The sequence below is a fragment of the Enoplosus armatus genome, chromosome 6 (assembly GCF_043641665.1).
Source record: "Enoplosus armatus isolate fEnoArm2 chromosome 6, fEnoArm2.hap1, whole genome shotgun sequence".
Lineage (NCBI taxonomy): Eukaryota > Metazoa > Chordata > Actinopteri > Centrarchiformes > Enoplosidae > Enoplosus > Enoplosus armatus.
This window is the reverse complement of record NC_092185.1, coordinates 12,086,577-12,106,732: the sequence shown is the minus strand read 5'-3', so window position 1 is coordinate 12,106,732 and position 20,156 is coordinate 12,086,577. Positions and strand designations below refer to the sequence as shown.

The 20,156-nt window shown below is 40.9% G+C and overlaps 1 protein-coding gene across 1 annotated transcript; it reads right to left on the bottom strand.

The window, feature by feature from the left end:
* Positions 1 to 74: 74 nt before the first annotated feature.
* On the bottom strand, positions 75 to 18,763 carry eps8l2 (EPS8 signaling adaptor L2). The gene is made up of 19 exons (XM_070907232.1): positions 18,670 to 18,763; positions 13,963 to 14,027; positions 12,229 to 12,390; positions 10,931 to 11,080; positions 9,793 to 9,872; positions 9,542 to 9,651; positions 9,326 to 9,396; positions 8,056 to 8,182; positions 6,986 to 7,074; positions 6,817 to 6,891; positions 5,773 to 5,921; positions 4,910 to 5,078; positions 4,782 to 4,816; positions 4,584 to 4,689; positions 4,151 to 4,270; positions 3,187 to 3,262; positions 2,912 to 3,083; positions 1,787 to 1,919; positions 75 to 945 (listed from the first exon to the last, which is right to left on the bottom strand). Exons 1-19 carry the CDS (start codon positions 18,761 to 18,763, stop codon positions 868 to 870), a joined length of 2,061 nt encoding a protein of 686 aa, XP_070763333.1. The 3' UTR covers positions 75 to 867.
* Positions 18,764 to 20,156: the final 1,393 nt, after the last annotated feature.

The window sequence follows — 20,156 nt, the reverse complement described above, 5'->3', positions numbered from 1 at the left end:
TGGTGTTATTGATCCACACACAAACACAAGAATAATGTACAAAAGAAAGATGTGATATCAAATATTTACCAAGTTTATTTTTTAATTGTATACTTTTTAATAATATTTACAACCCCCTTGAATGTTTTGTCTTAATCTTCATTTAATTATTCATATCAGAGCAACGTACTCTCATACATTCCTTAATATTCCTGTGTGTCTGTGCAGTTCACACTGAAAAATGTCATGCTGCATAAAAACACATTAATGACAGCATCTCAATAACTTCATGCAGGATTATTGACAGTTTCTTTGTGTTGCCAGAATGTCTGAATTCTGATTTATATTAACACCTACTGCTGATCTGCAGGGACCAATCAGGACGTTTTATTATTTATTATATCTGTAAACAGTAATATGAAAATAATTGGCTATATATTGGAAAATGTGTCAATACATTCTGGCACAGATTTAGATATGCGATAGCTAAGATCTACGTATTTACCAAGTCATTCAGTAAGCAGCTGCAATATTGACAACGAGCATAAACATCAACCACACAGCTCGTACAAATATGTACTTTACATGCATGTTGTGCATACACACACTCCCACTCACATACACACACACACACACACACACACACACACACACACACACACACACACACACATAACTGTACATAGATTCATATGTTCCTCTTTTCATACAACAATGAAATTTAAAGATACTAAATAAAAGCAACATAATTAGATAGGAAAACACTTGATACGTACACATTGGGTGATACAAAATAAATATATAATTAAAAATGTATACAACATTTCAGCATGTTCTACTGTAGGTCACTGAAAAGCCGCTGCAGTTAGAGAGTAATGGTCATGCGGTTCAGTCTTTGCTGCCAGAGTTGATCTTCTCCTTCCTCTTCTTCATGATCTCCTGCAGCTCTGAGTCTCCACTCGTCTTCTGTAAAGGAAACACAAGAAGATTCATCTTTATTCTTCTTTAAATGTTTGTCTTCTCTTTCAAAACACCGCTCAAGGATCCTCTATGAGGTGTAGAATACAGAGAGAGACAAAGGACTTAAAAGGGACAGAGGTCATGAGCTGGACAAGGGCCTTTCAGTGACTGTTAAGACATAAAATTGCAAAAGCATCGGCAGACTGGCTGGTGCTACTTTTCTTATCCAAGTACAATAAAAGATTTTAAGGTTCTTTGGATGAATCATGAATCATGAACGAAAGTAAAAGTACATTGTTTATTGTTGTATGTAACCTCAAAACTTGTCACGAGTATCGAGAAGGAGCATCATCCTCAACGATATCAAAGGTAATTAATCATTTTATGGTTTAAGATCTGAGTTAAGTGTGTCAGAGGTTATATTTCCAATAGTTGTGGTGTAAGATTCCTCTACTGTATACTGTTATGGCTTAATTACTTTTTGTGTATTTCTTTTTAAACATATTCTGCATAACTGTTCATTATAAGTTATTATCCATATGGGTAGTTTTGAAATTGTTACATAATCCTGCCTAGTTAATTCTGACCTGATTACAGAGTGTGCACACCCACTTTTTGGACTGCATCTGTATTAATTATAAGAGTGTGACTCACGAATACTCTGCTTTTATATACCTGAGAGTATTCGTTTGTCTTAACATGCCCAGAAAAAGACTGAAAGTTGAGACATGTGAGCATTACACATTTTTTTTGGAAACAAGTGTGTTCATTTGTGACTTTTATTTTGTCAAACTGTGAATGAAACAGCTTTGTCGTGACAGCTGTGTCAGCAGTTTGCTTGACTGACCTCCAGATGTGCTTTCTGCAGGGTGATCTGACAGTAGACACGACCGCCTTCTTCTCCGCACACCGCCTTCAGCTCTTCTTTGTTGAGGGAAAACAGCTGGGCTCCAGTCAGGATCCCCAAACATTCAACCGTCCTGCAGACAATTAATGTACTTATTATTACATATGAATTAACTGTATTTCTTAATTTTACATTGTTTCCTGTACTGAGTACACCGAGATCAAAAAAGTCTTTATGGCATTTTGACATGAAACAGCAGGAAGCTCAGGTGTAATCAATAACATTAATAAGATTGGATTAATTTGGGGTGTGTCTATTCCAGCGGCCTGATATTGTTCATGCTGACTCACTGAAAGGACTAACTGGGACATTTAATAGAACTGAGACATCATTAATGACATTAATCACTCCTGTTCTTCCCTATGACATATAAAAAGGTGTATAACACACCAGATGCCAACATAAGAAAAGTACCAATAGCTGAAACATCTGAACACAACAAATCATTGTATTTTGTATACATAGTACCAAAATATCTTTAAACAAACGCTAAAGCTAGCGGCTCTGTGTGCTTTGAGCTAAATGCTGACGTCATCAAAGGTCTAAGGATGAATGCTATACAGATTGTAAAGCCCCTTTGTGTGATTTGTGATGTTGTTGACTTGACACGTCAGCAGGCTAACATGCTCACAGTGACAATGTTAACATATAATTCTTATCATGTTCACCATCTTAGTTTAGGACGATCAACCGAGGCTGATGGGAATGTCATTAGTTTTGCAGGTGTTTAGTATAAAGTAAGGGACCTGATAATGGCGCTGGGTGAAAAGGAACACCACATTCATCCTTAGCAGGGCATGAATGTCAAATTTGTTGAGATATTTCACTCAAAATCACAAATGTCAACCTCATGCTGGAGGAAAAGTCAGAGGATCATCAAAATCTATAGGATTCATCTTCCACCATGAATGCCTAGAAAATACTAAAATACCAAAATCTATTACTGAGAGTACTAAAGAAATAGAATGCGATCCAAATATCAATTTTTAATACTTCCTGACACAACTTTAAGGTGTGGGACGATATTTAGATTTCCTGGATTGATGAGCATCGCAGGTGACTTACGGTTTTGAGAAACCTTTCGCGCTGAGCCATGCGATCACCTGCTCTGCGCCCGAGTCATAGGTGAGCGGTACTTGGCTGCCGGATGGTCGCTCCACGCGGAACTTCCTGGCGGGTGGCTGGCTTTTATTAGCAGTGATCATCATCAATAACTCGTTGTTGACCTCATCCATCCCTGCAGCGCAGAAACAACAAAGAACAAGCCTTACAACAACTTGTAAGGAAAAAAACACAGATCTGTAATTCTGACTTTGTTTACTTTCTGTGTGTTCACTCACTTTTGTCATTGGGTCGACCCTTGTTGAAACTGTCTCCATGGCTCAGAGAACCAGGAGGTGACGTCCTGTAGCCTTGCTGCACACACAGACACAAACACAGTTCACAAGAAAGCAACTGCAGCTAGTATTATTCCAAAAACAGGTTTGTCTTTCATCTCATGCTGGTCGATACATTTTTGCCCAGGAGCCAAAAGCAAAATATGTGTGTGAAAGTATTTCACACCAGGAAGAGGAGCTGCACGCAGTACCTGCTGCAGGGCGTTGGTGAACCTGCATGCAGCATGAATGCTTTGCAGTGCGTGTCTTTGGGAATGTAGGCTTTTGGTGAGGGTGGGAACATATGCTGCACAATGTGTAGGGTAACAAGTGCAGAGGGTTTGTACACAAAGCTGCACTGATCTGGGACCAGTGTTCAGATGATGAAACTGCAAATGTTCTTCCACATTACAATGTTTGTGTCCTAATCATCTTTTGAACTTTTAACCTTGACCAGTCTCATTACTTTATACTTTAGTGAGTTCATTCTGACACCTCTTGACAACCCGTGTGATCTTGTGCAGTTGAGTTAAGGATTATGACTGTACGGGAAGTGAGTGAAGGTGATACGACCCATATGTACAAAAATCTGAAAAAAGTCTATACAAAACACAACATGCACTGTGGCTGCATTGCATTCTGGTCTACTGAGTCTACAGTCAGACAAACTGGTATCTTAATACTGCTGCAAAACGATGATGAACAATGAGTCTAAAATGTTTTCAGAGTAGCTGCTGGAAACTTTCTGCCATGACATCACATTGCCTGTGGCAACGTTAAAAATACACCTCGCAGCGACAACATACGCTCAGAAATGCCAAGTGTGACACCAATGGCTGAGGTTTTAGTGATGCTATTAGAAAAGTTTTATGTGTGTTAATCAAAGAATGTAATGTTAATGCCCTGCGTGTACAGTATAGCAGGTCACCTGGCTGTAGCCGCCTTCTGGCTCCTCTATCTTCACAACGTCCAGGATGTTAAATGGGACGTAGCCGGCCTGGCCGCTGCGATTCCGTAGTTTCCACCACTGTTTGTCATCCTCTATCACCTGCGAGACACATTTCACATCTCATTCAACAGCACTGAAAACTGTAATTAAACTCAAGTCTCGTGTAACACCCACTCTTGACCTGGAAACAGGTGAAAATGCTTCAGCGCTGGCAGTGGCAGTTTCATTTTTACTATTTGTTTACAGCAGATGCAATCACATTTAGGAAAGTGGAGATGTTTAACTTGACAGAAGGCCAGGAAGTGTTTGCATCGTCCCAGTCAGATGCTACAATGCAAATCTGAATTTGGTTCAAATGTAGAAAAGCTGCCTGTCAATCTTGAACATGAAGATAACATGACACTGTTTTTACCTCGAGGATTTCGTCCTGCAGCACTGACAGCTCGTTGGCATTCCGCGCTACAAAGTGGTAGCGAATTTTGGCATATTTGGGGGTGTGGGGCATCCCATTGTAAGACCTGTTAAGACACATAGTATTCTCTCATCACAGTCCGACATGTATCTGTGTGTGTAAGTGACAGCAAAGTGTGTGAAGGACTTCATTACTTACCCATTTGACGAGCTTGAGGAATGAGTTCCATAAAACTGAAAAAACAGACCGGTTGTTAGATTTTCAGGGGTTGGGACCTTTAATGGTCTGTACATTCACAGACGGTGACTAACAAACAGAACTCTTACACCCTCAGCTGTGTGTTTTCTGTAGTCGGGGCTGGTGGGAGACCCCAGTGGCCCCATGGGTCCCTCTGTTTCCCATGGGGCCGTCCTGAAGAGCTCCACCGGTGGCTCCCAGCCGTTACGAAACTTTGGGTAATAAGGAGGAGCGCACTGATCTCTGGGCCACTCTGCTCTGCAGGAGAGACACACAGAAACAACACATTTTTTCACACCACTGTTGTGTGGTAAAGCAACACTCAGCAACATGTTACAGTAATATTGTTACTTTTGACAGTAATAAACCAACTGCTTTCACACTTTCAGTCCATAAATAAGCTGACACGTGTGGTTTCAATACCTGTGAAGATTCAAATTGTTTTGACTCATCTATTCTATATCTCATGCCAGCCTCCATGCAAAATTAAAATTAATTTTGATGTCTTTTGGTATTGCCAATATTTTTACTTTGTCAGGCAAAAATTTCACAATGACACTGTGATCCAGACAGTGAAATACACCAGATCAGTGCTCCCAGAGAGTGAATAATAAGTAACAACATTACCTCAGTAATGAGATGTAATTGAGAAATGAGTATTGTGTTTCTTAACAAAACCCCAAGCTGGCTGCTACTACCACACATGCTTTTCCCTCTGCTCTGCAGGAGGAGGAGGAGGGACGTGATGACCATCCGTCCAGACAGCGCCAACAGTAATAATGCATCCATGTCTAAATGTCCATTTGGTCCCAGTGCTCAGGCCAGCACCTTGCATGGTAGCTCACTGCCATGTGTGTGTGTGTGTGTGTGTGTGTGTGTGAATGGGTGAATGAGAGGCAAATAGTAAAGTGCTTTGGATAAAAGCTCTACGTAAATGCAGCCATTTATGTACCTGGGTTTGGTCCATCCTTCTCCCAGCAGCTCATAGATGGTCATCTCTTTGGGGGTGAGGTGTCCCCGCAGGAAGTCGACCGCGTCTTTGGAAAGGTGAGGGAAGATCACTGAACGCACCAGTTCAGGACTTCCACAGCTCTGCAGCACCTGTGGACGCATTCAGAAGTTTACTGATTGACTACACAAGTGATTTTTAACAATGTTTTAAGAAGAAAAGACATTTGCCAATATAATACCTGAATTTTGTTACGGGCACCAAAACGTGTAAATATACAAAAATGTGTTTCTACTAAAATCTTTTTATTCATGAAAATCTGCCAAAAGACTGAATGCATCCCAATCCTAATTTCTTAATTTGAATCTGGAAACTCTTTTAAATACACTCAAATATGTATTTATGGCATCTTATTTACATCATAAAACAAATAAAAACACACATGTATCTGAAGCTGCTGCGTGTTGAGATTGTAGCGGACAGTTAGTGACCGCGGGGCCACTCTTTGAATATTGCTGCTCCGGCTTTATCTCGACCTTATCAAGCAAATCCAACGTGTCCAGAGGTTACTTCACCATATCAATGCAGAGCCCAATCACAGCTCTGTGCTTCTATCAAGCAGTATCTAAGGTGTGGCTGAACACCACGGCTTTGGAAACCACCATTATGTAAGTGTGGCTGCACCTGAGTCAGAGCTGAAAGCCACGTTGCTCCAGTCTAGCTGAGCAGCAGTGGGTGTGGTGCCATAAAAAAATAAAAACAAAAGAGGAACGTCTCATGGCGACAATGCAAAAGCTGCTGTTTTACTGTTGAATGAAACTGTTTTCATTCTGTGCATTAAAAAAAAAAGCTCAGTGTATTTTTGTCAGATGTGCCTGTGGGCTCAGTCAACATTGACGGTATCCAATGACATGGAGAACTTGTTTAGCATTACATGGATTTATATTGTTGACATGTAGAAAAATCCCCATGTGTTCAGGATGATGGCATATCCTGTAAGCCTTTCATCCATATAAACCTGTTTGACATCAGGTTTATAGCTCTTACCAGCTCCAGAGGGCCGAAGAGAAAATGAACCAGCTCAGACGCACTTGGATTCTGGATGTGCTTCTTCAGTTTGGCCTACAGGGGGCGCAGTGAAAGACACAGAGTGAGGAGGTGATGAAGAGAGGGCAACTGATGAGCGATGAGGAGGTGAGGAGCTGTGAAATCTCACCAAGAGGTTGAAGGCCAGCTTCAGTTTCTGCAGGCTATCAATGAACTCTGCTTCTGTGGGGGGCTTGGCTCGCAGGGTCAGCATTCCCTCTGTAAACAACCAGAGCAACAATGACCACACGCAGACTCAGGCAGAGTTACCAGACTTCCATGCAGACATATTGCAGACCGGACACAGGTTTCACTCTCTGGCCAGGGTTCAAAGCCAGAAACCTAAATCTTATTTTTGCGTCTGTACAAAAGCTTACAATTCTCCAGTGAAATAAAAGTTAGCAATACAGTGATGGTTGGTTAATAAACAACCTGGCCAGAGAGTAAAAGCCCAAGAAAGAATGTGCTACATCAGGGTTTCTCAACTTGTGACCCAAAAGGAGAGAAGAAATCATAGCTACATAACGAATTTACATTGTGACCTTCTGATTTAATTCTTAAATTAGAAATATGTTTTAGAAACATAGCAATCAGTCTTAAAAATCTTTTGAACAACAAGTGAACCCCACATGGGATTCTGACTTCAAGTTTAAGGTTGAGAAACTGAGAATACATCATTTTCAGCACATCTGTCTCTGTAGTCAGCGTCAACTCACTTTTGAGTTACTTTTACATTGTTATTACCAAAGGGTGTGTTGAAAAGTAACACAAAATTGTTTTGACTCATCTATTCTGCATCTCATGCCAGGCTTCATGCAGAATTAAACTGAATTTAGTTTCCTTCGGTATTGCCAATATTTTTACTCTGTCAGACAAAAACATAACAATAACATTGCAATTCAGACTGAAGCACAGTGATAATAATACATCAATCATCAAGTCTGTGGGTGTAACATGACAGAAATACACCAGATCAGCACTCCCAGGGAGTGAATAAGAAGTAATAATATTACCTCAGTAATTACAATTGAGTAATGAGTACTGTGCTACTTAACAAACTGGCCACTACTACCACACATGCGTCTCCGGATGAGAGTCCCGTGCCACAGGACACAAAAAGACACAAACATGGCGACGTGAGCAATATGAACATATTGTCACTGCATTCGTGCCACCACATCAGAAGAAAGGGAGACAGACCTGCTGGTCCTTTCTTCTTATTCTTCTTACTCTTGTTGCGATGGTTGAGCTGGGAAAAAGCCTCTGCTGCCTTTTGCAGCTGCGCCACAAAGATCTCTATGTCATCCAGGGCACAGTTGAGGATTTGCTGAGGGACACAAATTTAGCATGAAGAATAAAGCATTATAAATCAGTGAAAGGAGCTGTGCAATGTAACTAGAAAATCCATTTCCTGCTGAAAATGCGTGTGAATGCTGACAGCTGAAATAAATCTATATGTATTGCACTACACTATTCAAAAACCTGGAAGCTGAAATGTAAGTGTGGTAGAAATGGGAGTTGAGAAGTTAGAAAGTTGAATAGAAACGTCCATCGAGAGCATAACATTTTTACATTTGAATGGTTTCTGTAGCTGAAAGTATGCAGAAGCATTAGTTGACTGAAAAACATACAGAAGAATAAACTGCGTTGCTGAAAATGCAGAAATGTGAAATGAATTGCCAGAATTGGAAGCTTACCTGCATTACCTTAAGAAGCTAAGAGCTGAAATACATTGCTACAAAAGCTGGTGTTTAGATGTTTTACAATATACATTTTGTCTTCATAATTGTACATACTATGATTTTCTGTTGCGAATCTATTCTGTACACACGACATCTATTGCATGTCTGTCCGTCCGGGGAGAGAGATCTCTCCTCTGTTGCTCTTCCTGAAGTTTCTTCCATTTTTTCCCTATTAAAAGAGTTTTTTGGGGGAGTTTTCTGTCATTCGAATCAAGGCTCTGAGGACAGAGGGTGTGCTGTATGCTGTACAGATTGTAAAGCCCCTTGAGGCAAATTGTGATTTGCTAAGAAAATAAAATTGACTTGACGGTGCACGAGTTGATGTTTTCATCTTACTAGTTCAAGTACACTGCTCAGTAATAGTTGTAAGTGTGTGGAAGGAGAAGCATTTCAAAGTGGAGTAGGTTGAAGAGGATTTGAAGATTCTTTCCATTGACTTACATTATACAAAATAATAAAAGGTAGAAATTTAACTGAATACAAACACACATGTCCCTAAAGAGATGAACATTTTGATAGTTGAATGGTTTCTGCAGCTGAAAGTATGCAGGAGTAGAAGTTGACCAAAAAACATACAGAAGAGGAAAAAGTCAGAAGTCAGAATATTTAAGAGCGAGAAGAACAACAGTGTAAATGCTGACACACTGGCATTTATACCTGTCATCAGTGTGAATGCTGAATCGACATTCACACTAATGACAGTTGTCGTTGTGGGTAAAAACACTCACCACATCCTTCTCAATGCGCTGGGCCAGCTTTTCATGTGACTCTGTGTCATTTTGTCCGGAGGCTCGTCGATCTACATCCAAACACAAGACAGCTCACGCGATTTAACACAAAACACACTGATATGAATGCAGCTGTTGTGAGAACGTAGTTTTGAATGTATGTGAGCTGTACAAAGTGCTTCCTTTTGGGTGCATGTACAGTGTGTGTACTCTTACCCTGTGTGTTCATGGCTGCCACCCGTCCCTTCGCAGCAGGTGAGGGGCCTTTAGGGGCCGAGTGGGGGAGGATGGTTTCTCTGTGACGCTTCATTTTCTCCTGGTTCACCCTGGAGGAAGAGGAGGAGGCATCAAGACCTTCAGCACCCTAACTACTAATAACAGATCGCCAGTGTCTCCTTCAATGTGTATTTTACTGCAATATTTGTGTGTGTGTGTGTGTGTGTGTGTGTGTGTAATGCTCTTCTCACTTCAGAGTCTGAAGCCTAATTTTTTTCCCATGCTTGTTGTCTCCAATGGCACTGTCTATATCTGCATGAACCATCTCAGCCTGAAGAAAGTGAGGAGAGAGACACAGAGTCAACTCTAACATATGTTTTTATACAGTTTTATACCGCAGCGCCATCGTTAGGGAAAAACATATCTGTCTCTTCCTCTCGTACCCAGCGATCCAATCGTAATATTGCCATGTCAAACTGAATGCTGAGAGTTTGCAGTTTAATATCTCACTGCAAACTGACAATGACATCTACCTTATGATGGATTCTACATAATATAAACTGGACAAAGTGAGTTACTTTTAATCCATTCATATCGTTTTATCTTCGATCATCTATGTCACAAAGCTCTGGCTGCTGCAAAACTGAGGAGCAATCAGGCCTAACTTTTGCTGTTGTTCCTACAGACAATAGAAAGGTCAGCATCTAAAAACCCACAAACAGGCCTTGCATTGACAATTTTATGTTGTGTTAGTGCGCAATTTGTACATTAATTTGTTTATATTGACTTGTGATGCATATTCTGATGCTCGCTCAATAAATCAACTTAACTGACTCACAGTAATGCATCACAAAACCATTTGAGCTTTTCTCCCAAAACCAAAAACATCTTTAAGATTTTGTACACATCAAACTTTCCTATTCTTCCTTCACATTAAATGACAGAGGAATAACAATTTTCCCCCATACTTTAATCTAGATTCTTTCAATAAAATGCCAACCATGACCCATATGTGATAATCCAAAGGTCGTTACATTCAGATCTTTATACTCAGTGTTTATGAGGCCAACTATGATGATCAACAGTCTTTTAAGCGTTTTCTTTGAACTTACTAGTAGTGATTCTGAACTATGAAGAGGTATTGTCTATTGTCTAAGTTATAGTATTACACTCTTTCAAGGAGAGATCTTCCCTTCACCCAATATCTCTGAACAAGGCTGCAAAAAATGTAAAAGGATACACACAAACACACAGCCATCAACAGCACTGAAATCTGACCTGGCGCTCCAACAACAGCAGCTTGGATTTATGAATGACACAAAACACAAAAGCCAACCAGTCATGCACGGACAACTGAGCCAAGCCTGTAACATTCAAAGTGAGACTCACCTCCACCTCGTCACAGTGGAAGAAGTGGATGTCGGGTTTGTGCTGCTCTTTGTCTTGACACACAAGCAGCAGCACGGAAGGGTAACGGGTCTGATTCAGGACCGTCTGACTCATGTGGATGGTGGGGAGAGGGAAGTTCTCCAACTCTTCCTGCAGGAGCAGGAACAGAGGAATGGTTAGAGGCCTATCTGAGTAGGCCAAGCCTTCAATAAGATACAACAATACCACAAATAGTCTTCCAAAAGATGTCTATGAGGTAGAGAAGTATAATATAAGGAACAATTTGATATTTTGGGAAATATGTTTAGATGTATATTCTCACAGAGAGTTTGATAAAAAGATGAATGCCACTCTGCTACTGACAGCAGCAGGTTAGCTGAGCTTAGCACAAAGACTGGAAACAGGGGGGAACAGCTAGAATGGCTGCTGGTTGTAGCTTTATATTGAATGTATATATATAGATATAGATATATATATAGAGATATATATAGATATAGATATAGATATAGATATGGATGGATAGATATGACAGTGGTATCAATCTTCTCATCTAACTCTCGCAAAAAAGCTAATAAGAGCATTTCCCAAAATGTCAAACCATTCCTTTAATGGCTGTTCACTGTGTAAACGCACATAATCATAATAATTTACAGTATGTAGGTCATTTTGACATGTATGTACAAAATAAATGTCATAAAATACATGTTACATTTTTTATTTCACAAATATACACAGACATATATACTACATCCATTTGCGAGGGGCTGGAGCCAGAAAGGCACCTCAGTACTGCAGGTGTATAAATTTAGTATTGAAGAATGGTCAATACTGATGCAATGAAGGCAGATATATCCTGACGTTTAGCTCCAAAAACACTGGATCCTACAATTCCCACAACGCAACTTCATAATCTTTAAATGCTCACGTCTTTCAAACTCCATGCCCTTTGTACATTACTTTGTAATGCAGAAATTGATCTGAGAGCTATCGAGCTATCCAGGTGATGTCACTTGAATATTTCCACACTTGACAAATCTCCTGCAGAGCCACAGAGACATTATGTTTTTGCAGGCTGAGCAGTTCTCCCAGTGACCCGTGAATTGACTTTACAGCACATCACAAATGACAGATGTACTTTCTTCATGTTTTTGAGACAAAATCAGATTCAAATATTTCTTTGCTGGCAAATATGTTATACTGTAAATCCTAAACACAAATCAATGACTGTAAATGTGACATTTATTGCATTTTAACATAATGTGATGATGACGTGCGTGTGGACAAATGTGGAGCTGTACCTGTGTGTCGCAATCCAGCAGCCTGACCGCCTTGTCCGTGACCTGCAGGAGCATCTCCTGGGTCCAGATTTTGTCTTTTGAGTCTAAAAGGACCAGTTTCTTGATGGCATCATCCATTGTGGTAATGGACTCTGTCTTGTCCATAATGAACGTGGAGAGATGCTGAGGAGAAAACAGTGGGTTGGTAAACAAGATTTTTGGCCGTGAGGGGACTATGACCTAAAAACAATGGCTGTATGGAAAGTAGGAAGGGTATGCTTTGGATCGGCATAATTTGAAATATAAATTATTTCTAGTTAACTGTCTGTATTAAAGTAATAATTCCACATTTTGGGAAATACATTTATTTTAATTTAATAGATTTGCTTTCTTACAGATAGTTGGGTTGATGAGAAAAACGATACCACTATTATATCTGTCTGTTCAATATGAACCTGGAGCTAGTAGATGTTTTTTTACGCTTTGTTTAAGAAAAACAAAACAAGATATAGCCTTTTAATTAGTGAGCTTTAGAGGTGCTGGTAGGCGGATGTTGTTGCCCCGTGTACCGACTTTATGCTAAGCTAACCGGCTGCTGATTTCAGCTTCATATTGAACATACAGAAATGACACTGGTATCAATCTTCTCATCTAACTCTCAGCAAGAAAGCAAATAAGTATTTTGCCCAAAATGTCAGACTATTCATTTAGCTCTAACTGTTAACTGTACTGTATATTTAGGACAGTTTTCTTACAGCTATAATCTGTAAAAATACTGCAACATTTCTCACAATACCTTCAGCTGATGTTATTTAGCTGTCTGAAATACTGTCTTGTTTTATCTAATGTCAAAACAGCAATATTGCCACGTCCCGGCTCTGCATGCGACTGCTGCCAGCGCGGCTGTTATCTGTGATTACCTGCCCATGTGCGATAATGCATAGACATTTCGAGAAATCCTATCCACACGGACACGGGGCATAGTTCAGTACCATCCCTGACCTGAAGCATGTCCCAACATAACCTCCCCACTGCTGCAATCTGAGGCCTGATAGCTGTTTTATGGCAGAGTTCATAAAACTCAAGAATCGAGAATCAAGAGATCAAGAGATGAACTTGACTGTCAGCTTTTATCTCTGAGCGACAGAACAATACGCCACAACATTTAGAGAAAGTGCTTTACTTTCATCACACGTGAGGTTCAATGACCTTTAAATTATAAATCCGTACATTTGTGGACCTCAAGTATAAGGTCCTCAGCTGGGTTCAAACTGGAGACATAATGGTTATGTGGTTTAAAACGAATGGGTTACCAGAACGCCCATATTTCAAAATTTGCAATCTATTCTATTTTTATTATATCCGGTGCCTTTATCTGACCACACAGGTACCACATGTAGCAACAAAATAATGATAATACAGTAAATTATATTAAAAAGTAAATAAAACATTTAAATGATATAGAAGGATGATAAACAGTTCAATACATAGGAAACTGCAACGGTCTGGGATCACTCATAGTGAGGTTTCCTATACCTCACCATGTCTCAAAAGTGCCTCACACACTGATCCGTTTACCTCCCAGCCTCAGTCAATGCCATTGAATAAATATACAGTGATTGAGTTTCAAATCTTGTGCCAAGCTTTCTATTTTTCCGTACATTTTGCTTCATTTTAACTTTTTTTAATACATCAACAGTCAAAATTATAATTTTTTAACATCTTTCAGGGAGACAGAAACAGAGCAGAACTTACCTCAACATGATACTGCGACGTCTCATGCATGATAAAATTGGAGTTGGAGTATTTTTTCCTCTGTTCTGTTGATAAGAAAACAAACATATTAAAAGTGAGAAACTGAGAAAACCACTAAGTCCTGCCTGTGATCTTACTGTATATCCCTCTATGTAAACAGCCACAGTAGTGACACTGACCTAAAGTCCACATGTTGCCCGCTTCAGCAGAGTGAACAGATGAAATGAAACGCTAATGTGTGAGCTGAAAAGACCAGCAGCGCAATAAGGAAGTAACAAGGACACGTAACATGTGTATTTTTTTTTCATGGGGCAACAGTAGACGTCTATAAACAGTCTATTATACTGTTAGATATTCATGTCAATATTCTATGTACAGTAAGATGATTGTTTCAGACAAATGATAGTGTATTTTACAGTATATTTGACAACAGAGCAGTAAAAACTACAGGTGCATTTCTCTGCAACAAATGCAATAGTTGTCAAACTATACTAGTGATATTACATCTTTTAACATAATTTTGTCTAAATGTATCCTGTAAACAAGTAAACTGGAAACAGGTGTATCCGAGAAGGTAATTATTAAATCTCATATCAAAGAGTCTGTGTGACTTAAAGCCCGCTCCATCTGGGACACCAGAAAAAGATTTAGTGCAGGGCCAAAGAGCAGTGCCGCTACTTCTCAACAGCACCACGCTCACTTCCATCTGTTTTGTAAACTGTCATCAACCTTCTAGTTGGTAAAAATACTGTAAATTAGCCTGTAATGCTCTCATTTTTACTACAAGTCTGTTGAGTAGTCAGGCAGGTGAGGGTACCGTAAATAGCAAGTGTTGTAAATTATTTTTTGTCAAGGCTATCAGTGATTTGAACAAAGATTAAACCAAGAATACAACAGATCCACACAAATCCACACAATAGACACCAAATTAAAGGTCCACTCCAGACATGTTTTAAGACATATAAAATACTCTGCTGTGAATAATAATTTGTGTCTGATGTGGTTTTTCCACAAACAAAAATGAAAAAACTTAATAAATTACTTAGGCATTTTAAAAAGCTCATCTACACATTTAAAAATCCAGAATCGCGGACTTGTTAGCAAACAGTTTTTTATTACACATCCAGCAGTTATGGAGCTACATTATCATTATCAGTCTTATTTCTGGCCATGTGATGAATGTAAGGGCCAACATTAACTCTCTTTTAGCTGTTTAGTACTGAGCAGGTAGTGTACAGTGGGTATTTTCTGGGTTTTGATGAAAACAACTGACTGCTGCGGCTGAAAATGACAATATGAGAGCGGTGAGAGTGAACCAAAACAGTAAAGTTGCGGGCAGACAGACCAATAAACAATGAAGGGATATCAAAACCCCCTTAAAAGTTTGCACGACATTTGTAACGACGGAGCTTTTAAAATTGTTCACAGCATTGCGTGTACTGTTGGCTGGGGCTGGGTTTTTTTCAAACTGGCCAGTGTTAAATGAATGTGCCAGTGTGCTCATTGACCTATTTACCAGGTGAATAGTCTGCAGGTAACAATTACGGTTAAATAATCAGGCCATCAACTCCACTGCCAGATCTCCTATCAGGTCTCTTTCTGTCCCCCACCCAATAGAGTCAACATTTTGATGCCACACAGGTTTTCTTTTCATACAGACGTTCAGCCACATTTGTCTTTATGTGGTTTATAGTGAGAGCGACACAAAAGCCCTACTGTTTGTATAACACTTAACAAAATGTGTGTCAAGGCTCAAAGTACCTTCTAATATTTGATATCCCTTTTATGATGATTCAGTGTGATGTAAACCTGCCTCATAGAGCTCCTCAGTGTTCTCAGCACTTCATATCCACACAACCGCTGTCACCGTCCAAATGACGCAAGCATGTGTCTTTCCTGTTCCTGCTGATTCCTTCCTGCTCGGCTCCACACAGGTGAAACACAAGCGTCAGGTGTTGTTCTGAAAGTCGAGCTCGGCCCATGTCTTATTAATGACTGACATTTACGCCAATCAATTGGCAGCGCTGCGACAGCGTGCAATAAGAGCCACTTAGCAGGCAGATGGGCAGATCCTCAGGGCTCTCCAGAGTCAATGGCCGGTGATAAACATGGCTGCTTGGCAGATTATCAAAACAATACATGGCCCAGATCAATCAGACGATCCAACCTCCCTAATAACCGCACTTTAAACAAACTGAGCTCTGAATTTAACCTGATCCAAAACCAAGACAGCAGTTTTTTCAAACTTAGTTTGATTAATAAAAAGAATAAAGTCCTGTATGCAACATCAAAAGATCATATGACATCAGCACGCCTCACAGCCTGATTCACCACAGAGTCAAACTAATGTAAAACAAATCAGTACAGGTTTGCATTGCGCATTTGTTTATCGAGAACAGTAAGAGGCCAAACACATACCATTAGTTTGTAAAACAACCCTGATTTCACAGACACAAACAGACACAACAAGAGTGGAACTGCATAAACAAGGCTGACTGACAGAAATTACACGACAAGTGGTAGAAAAACAGGGGGAGCAGGACGAGATCAAAGTCTTTCTACACATTTTACCTGACAGAGACATGCTCCTCAACCACAAACCGAGAAACTCAAGAAAGATGCTGGATGGTCTAAAGTCCAGGGATGGTGAGTGTGATGTGGCTCCTCTCTGCTTTACCCCAAAGCTGCTGATAACAGATCAGGTGGGAGGACCTGTGCATCATTTGCATCAGTTGTGTGCTGCCCTGCACCGTGTGAATGACGGGGAGTTTTGCATACAGGAGATTGAGTTGGGACTTTTGCTGTTGTTCCTCTACATGTTTATTCAGCATGGAGTGAGTAACAGACTTGTATCCATCCAAATCTCTCCCACTGCTTATGGATGGTACACAATATTGTCCGCGTTCCTGCCTCTCTGGTTCAGGAGGACAGACATGTTGCTGTCATCCTGCAGTGAGAAGGTAGTGGAGACCATCTGCCGCACAAGATGAGACGAGCCAATGGAAAACAGCACAGCCTCGTCACACATACAGTGGGATATTTCACAGAGATCACAGGAGTGGGCGCATCCTGTGGATATTTGGATGACTTCACGGCACAAAAATGTTTCACACACAACGAGGTGCACAGTCAGATGGTTTGGGAACATCTTGCATCCCTACAATACCATCATCTGTCATTTGAGGCCATTCTAAATTTGGAACAGTATAGCGATGCATGAAAGCAGGTCGTCCTGTCATAGCTCGGTGTAGGTTTCTATCTGTGCCTATGATATGCTGTACAATGTTCCTCTATGTTGGCAGTGTGGTAGGAGGTGCCGGCAAGGACCAGTGAGCTAATGTCTGAGGCAGCGCGGGGAGGACCAGAGGTGAGCAAGAGGCAGAGTCCGCCTTTTTCCTTTCCACTTTTCAATGCGTCTTTTATTCACCTGCAAGACATGGGCATCCCCACCCTGTTCCAACCACACATTAAAAACAGGCACACCCTGCCCTCCCTGCTAATGTAACATAGCACATTTCAGTCACCCACACACGCCCTAGCACAAGTATGCAACAGCTAAAATAAAATCTCATAATTGCATTACTGAGTTTCACCACAGTCACCCTCCTTCAATTCAAAGAATGTGCAAAAAATTGAAAGTCAGACAAGATAAATATACGTCTGCACACAACGTGACTACAAAGAGCAGACAAACAACAAAAAGCCTGATGCATCTGACTACAAATCCCAGCATGCTGTGCATGTTCCCCTCAGGAGCCCAGCCTCCCGCCCATGTCCCTCAGTGTCTGACAGAGGTGTCAGCAGCCTGAGCACGACAGGGCCCCTCAGCAGGACCTCGGCCCCCTCTTATCACTATGTGTGTGTGCTCTGGGGAGAAGACTGTGATAGGTCAGAGGCGCCGTGGGGCTGCAACAACATGTGGCAGAGTAAGAGTGCTGGATTTCTTGACATTTGCATGGCAAATAGAGTATTGTTGTGATTTGAGTCAATTACAGTGCTGATCCACACAGCTTGACAATTGACAGCTTGGAAAGGTATCAAAGGATAAGGCTGGCGTTAGATACTGTATTCGTGTATTTGTGATTTGTTCCTACTGAAGATGTAATACTTAAAAATGGGTCACAAATATACTATAGCTTCATTTTTGTAAAAAGACAGCACTGTTGGGCACTGTTTTTAGCAAAAGTTACTCAAGCAGGAGTAAATAGTGTTTTTGTTGGGGACAATTTTCAGCCGTGGACTGACACACATTTCATGCACTAGAGAGTTTTAACAGTAGCAGGACGGTGTACGTTGGACTGACTCAAAATAAACTACAGTGCCCTTGTTCATCGTGATGAAGCAATATGTCATCCAGTGCAGCAGTGAGGCACATCTATGTGTTTTTAACAGTTTATGGTCAACAATTAAGGTTTGGCTACACAGGATCATAGGATCTTTTGACAATAAGACAAATATTGAAAATTGTCTGGCTTTAAATATAGAAATAATCATGTCTAATGAAGAAGAACACACTTAAACAAGCTTTCATAAAACGATTGCTTGACAAGTAAGAGTGCACAACCTCCTCAATTACAAGCTTTAAGCTGTTAACAGTCTGTAGTGACTCATGCCACAGAAATATGATCAGGTGTAATTATATTTGAAGGGCATGTAAAGGCAAAGCCTTGAAAACAGGCGAACAATAAAATCTATGCAATCACTTACCATAGAGGGCCTTGGCGCTGATCTTGCTGTCCGATCTGGCCACTCCACTGCAATGACAAGAAGAGGAGACAGGGTTACGCTGCATGCTCTTCATCTTCTCCCCTGCACCTCTGTCTGGATGTCAGTGTCACAAACCCTCTGAGACTCCCACACTGTCACTTCTCATGAACGCAAGCCCACAAAATAGGAGTGATATATGGAGAGCAGACTGGCCAGCACTGGATGAGATTAGTCTGAGATTCTGAACATATGGACCAGCCAGGGAGAGAGAGGGAGAGTGGAAAAGGTAGAGAGAGGGGGGGAGGGAGAGAGGGGGTGTGGGACATGAAGGGAGGCTAGAGCCAGGAGCCCAGGCAAAGCAAACAATTCTCAACAGAGCCGCTCTGTGCCCGAGGTCCCTGACCCACACCACCTTCTACATACTGGGTTAGTGATTCTCTCGCGCCTGTGTGACAGCAACTCAGCCTAGCACTGGAGATTAGCTAACACACAGACAGGTAAACATGTGAGGGGAAGCAGGAATGTGTGCGACACTCACTTGGCTTGCCTCGACGGAGGTCCAAGGACACTCATGATTTAAGGCATCCACCTGAAGAAAAAAAACATAGAGGATGAGAATCAGAGAAAGAAAGAAGAGTGGGTGTCAATGATAGACTGAGAGAGAGAAATGGCCGGTGGCGGAGAGGAAACATCTTCCACCAAAACAAACATGCATTATTCATCTAAAAAAGACAGTTTTAATGCCTGTTGTATCAGGTATCTTTTCGTTTTTCTCTCTCATTCCACTTTGGTGAGCTGTCATATACAGTCCATGGTGTTACAAAGCTATAGGTACCTCACTAAGCTTGTAGAGATGGTATGCAAAGTTGAGGCATAGTCTACTAAACAGCCTGTTCTTCCACTGTGGAGAGCCAGGTGTTGGGCCTGTGCTGCTGGTAGTCAAGGGACTGATCTGGGACAATGGCAGACAGCAGGCTGATATGCACTGTGTAATTAGATCCACTCTCTTGATGACTATATCTGCATAGCTGCAATTAATTAATTTGGTAGGTATTTACACCCAACCATGCTATCTATTTGATAATTAGCGTGGCCTTAAAGGAGACGAAGCAAATGTGTAACAGAGGGCTGTGTCTAAATCTGAAAGGTTAATGGGAGCAGGAAATGAGAGAGCGAAACTCTCCCACGCCCTTCCCTCTGGGCCTGGAGACTCAGACTTGTCTGTCAAGGCATGTACTGACAAGGTTATGTAATATATATCAGGCACACACTAAGGCTAAACACATACTGTATCAGTCTAACTGTGTCCAACCCTAATGAGCTGTTACACAACAGAGTGGTCTCTACATTGCTCCCTTTAAGATCAGTTATGGACTTTATCATTCCACTGATAAGTGTCTCTAAGTTAATGGCTAAAGTGAATTGTATTTAACACTGGAGATAACATATAGTAAGCACCTTTTACCTTATGCGACTTTTAGACTCCA

Bases quoted from the DNA above. Each gene is read 5' to 3' on its own strand.
- eps8l2 (XM_070907232.1), bottom strand. From the start codon at position 18,763: ATGAAGAGCATGCAGCGTAACCCTGTCTCCTCTTCTTGTCATTGCAGT. The intron at 14,028-18,669 runs GTAAGTGATTGC...TCTTATCAACAG, and splicing joins CAGCGCCAAGGCCCTCTATG to AACAGAGGAAAAAATACTCC. The intron at 4,817-4,909 runs GTAAGAGTTCTG...CTGTTTTTTCAG, and splicing joins GAAAACACACAGCTGAGGGT to TTTTATGGAACTCATTCCTC.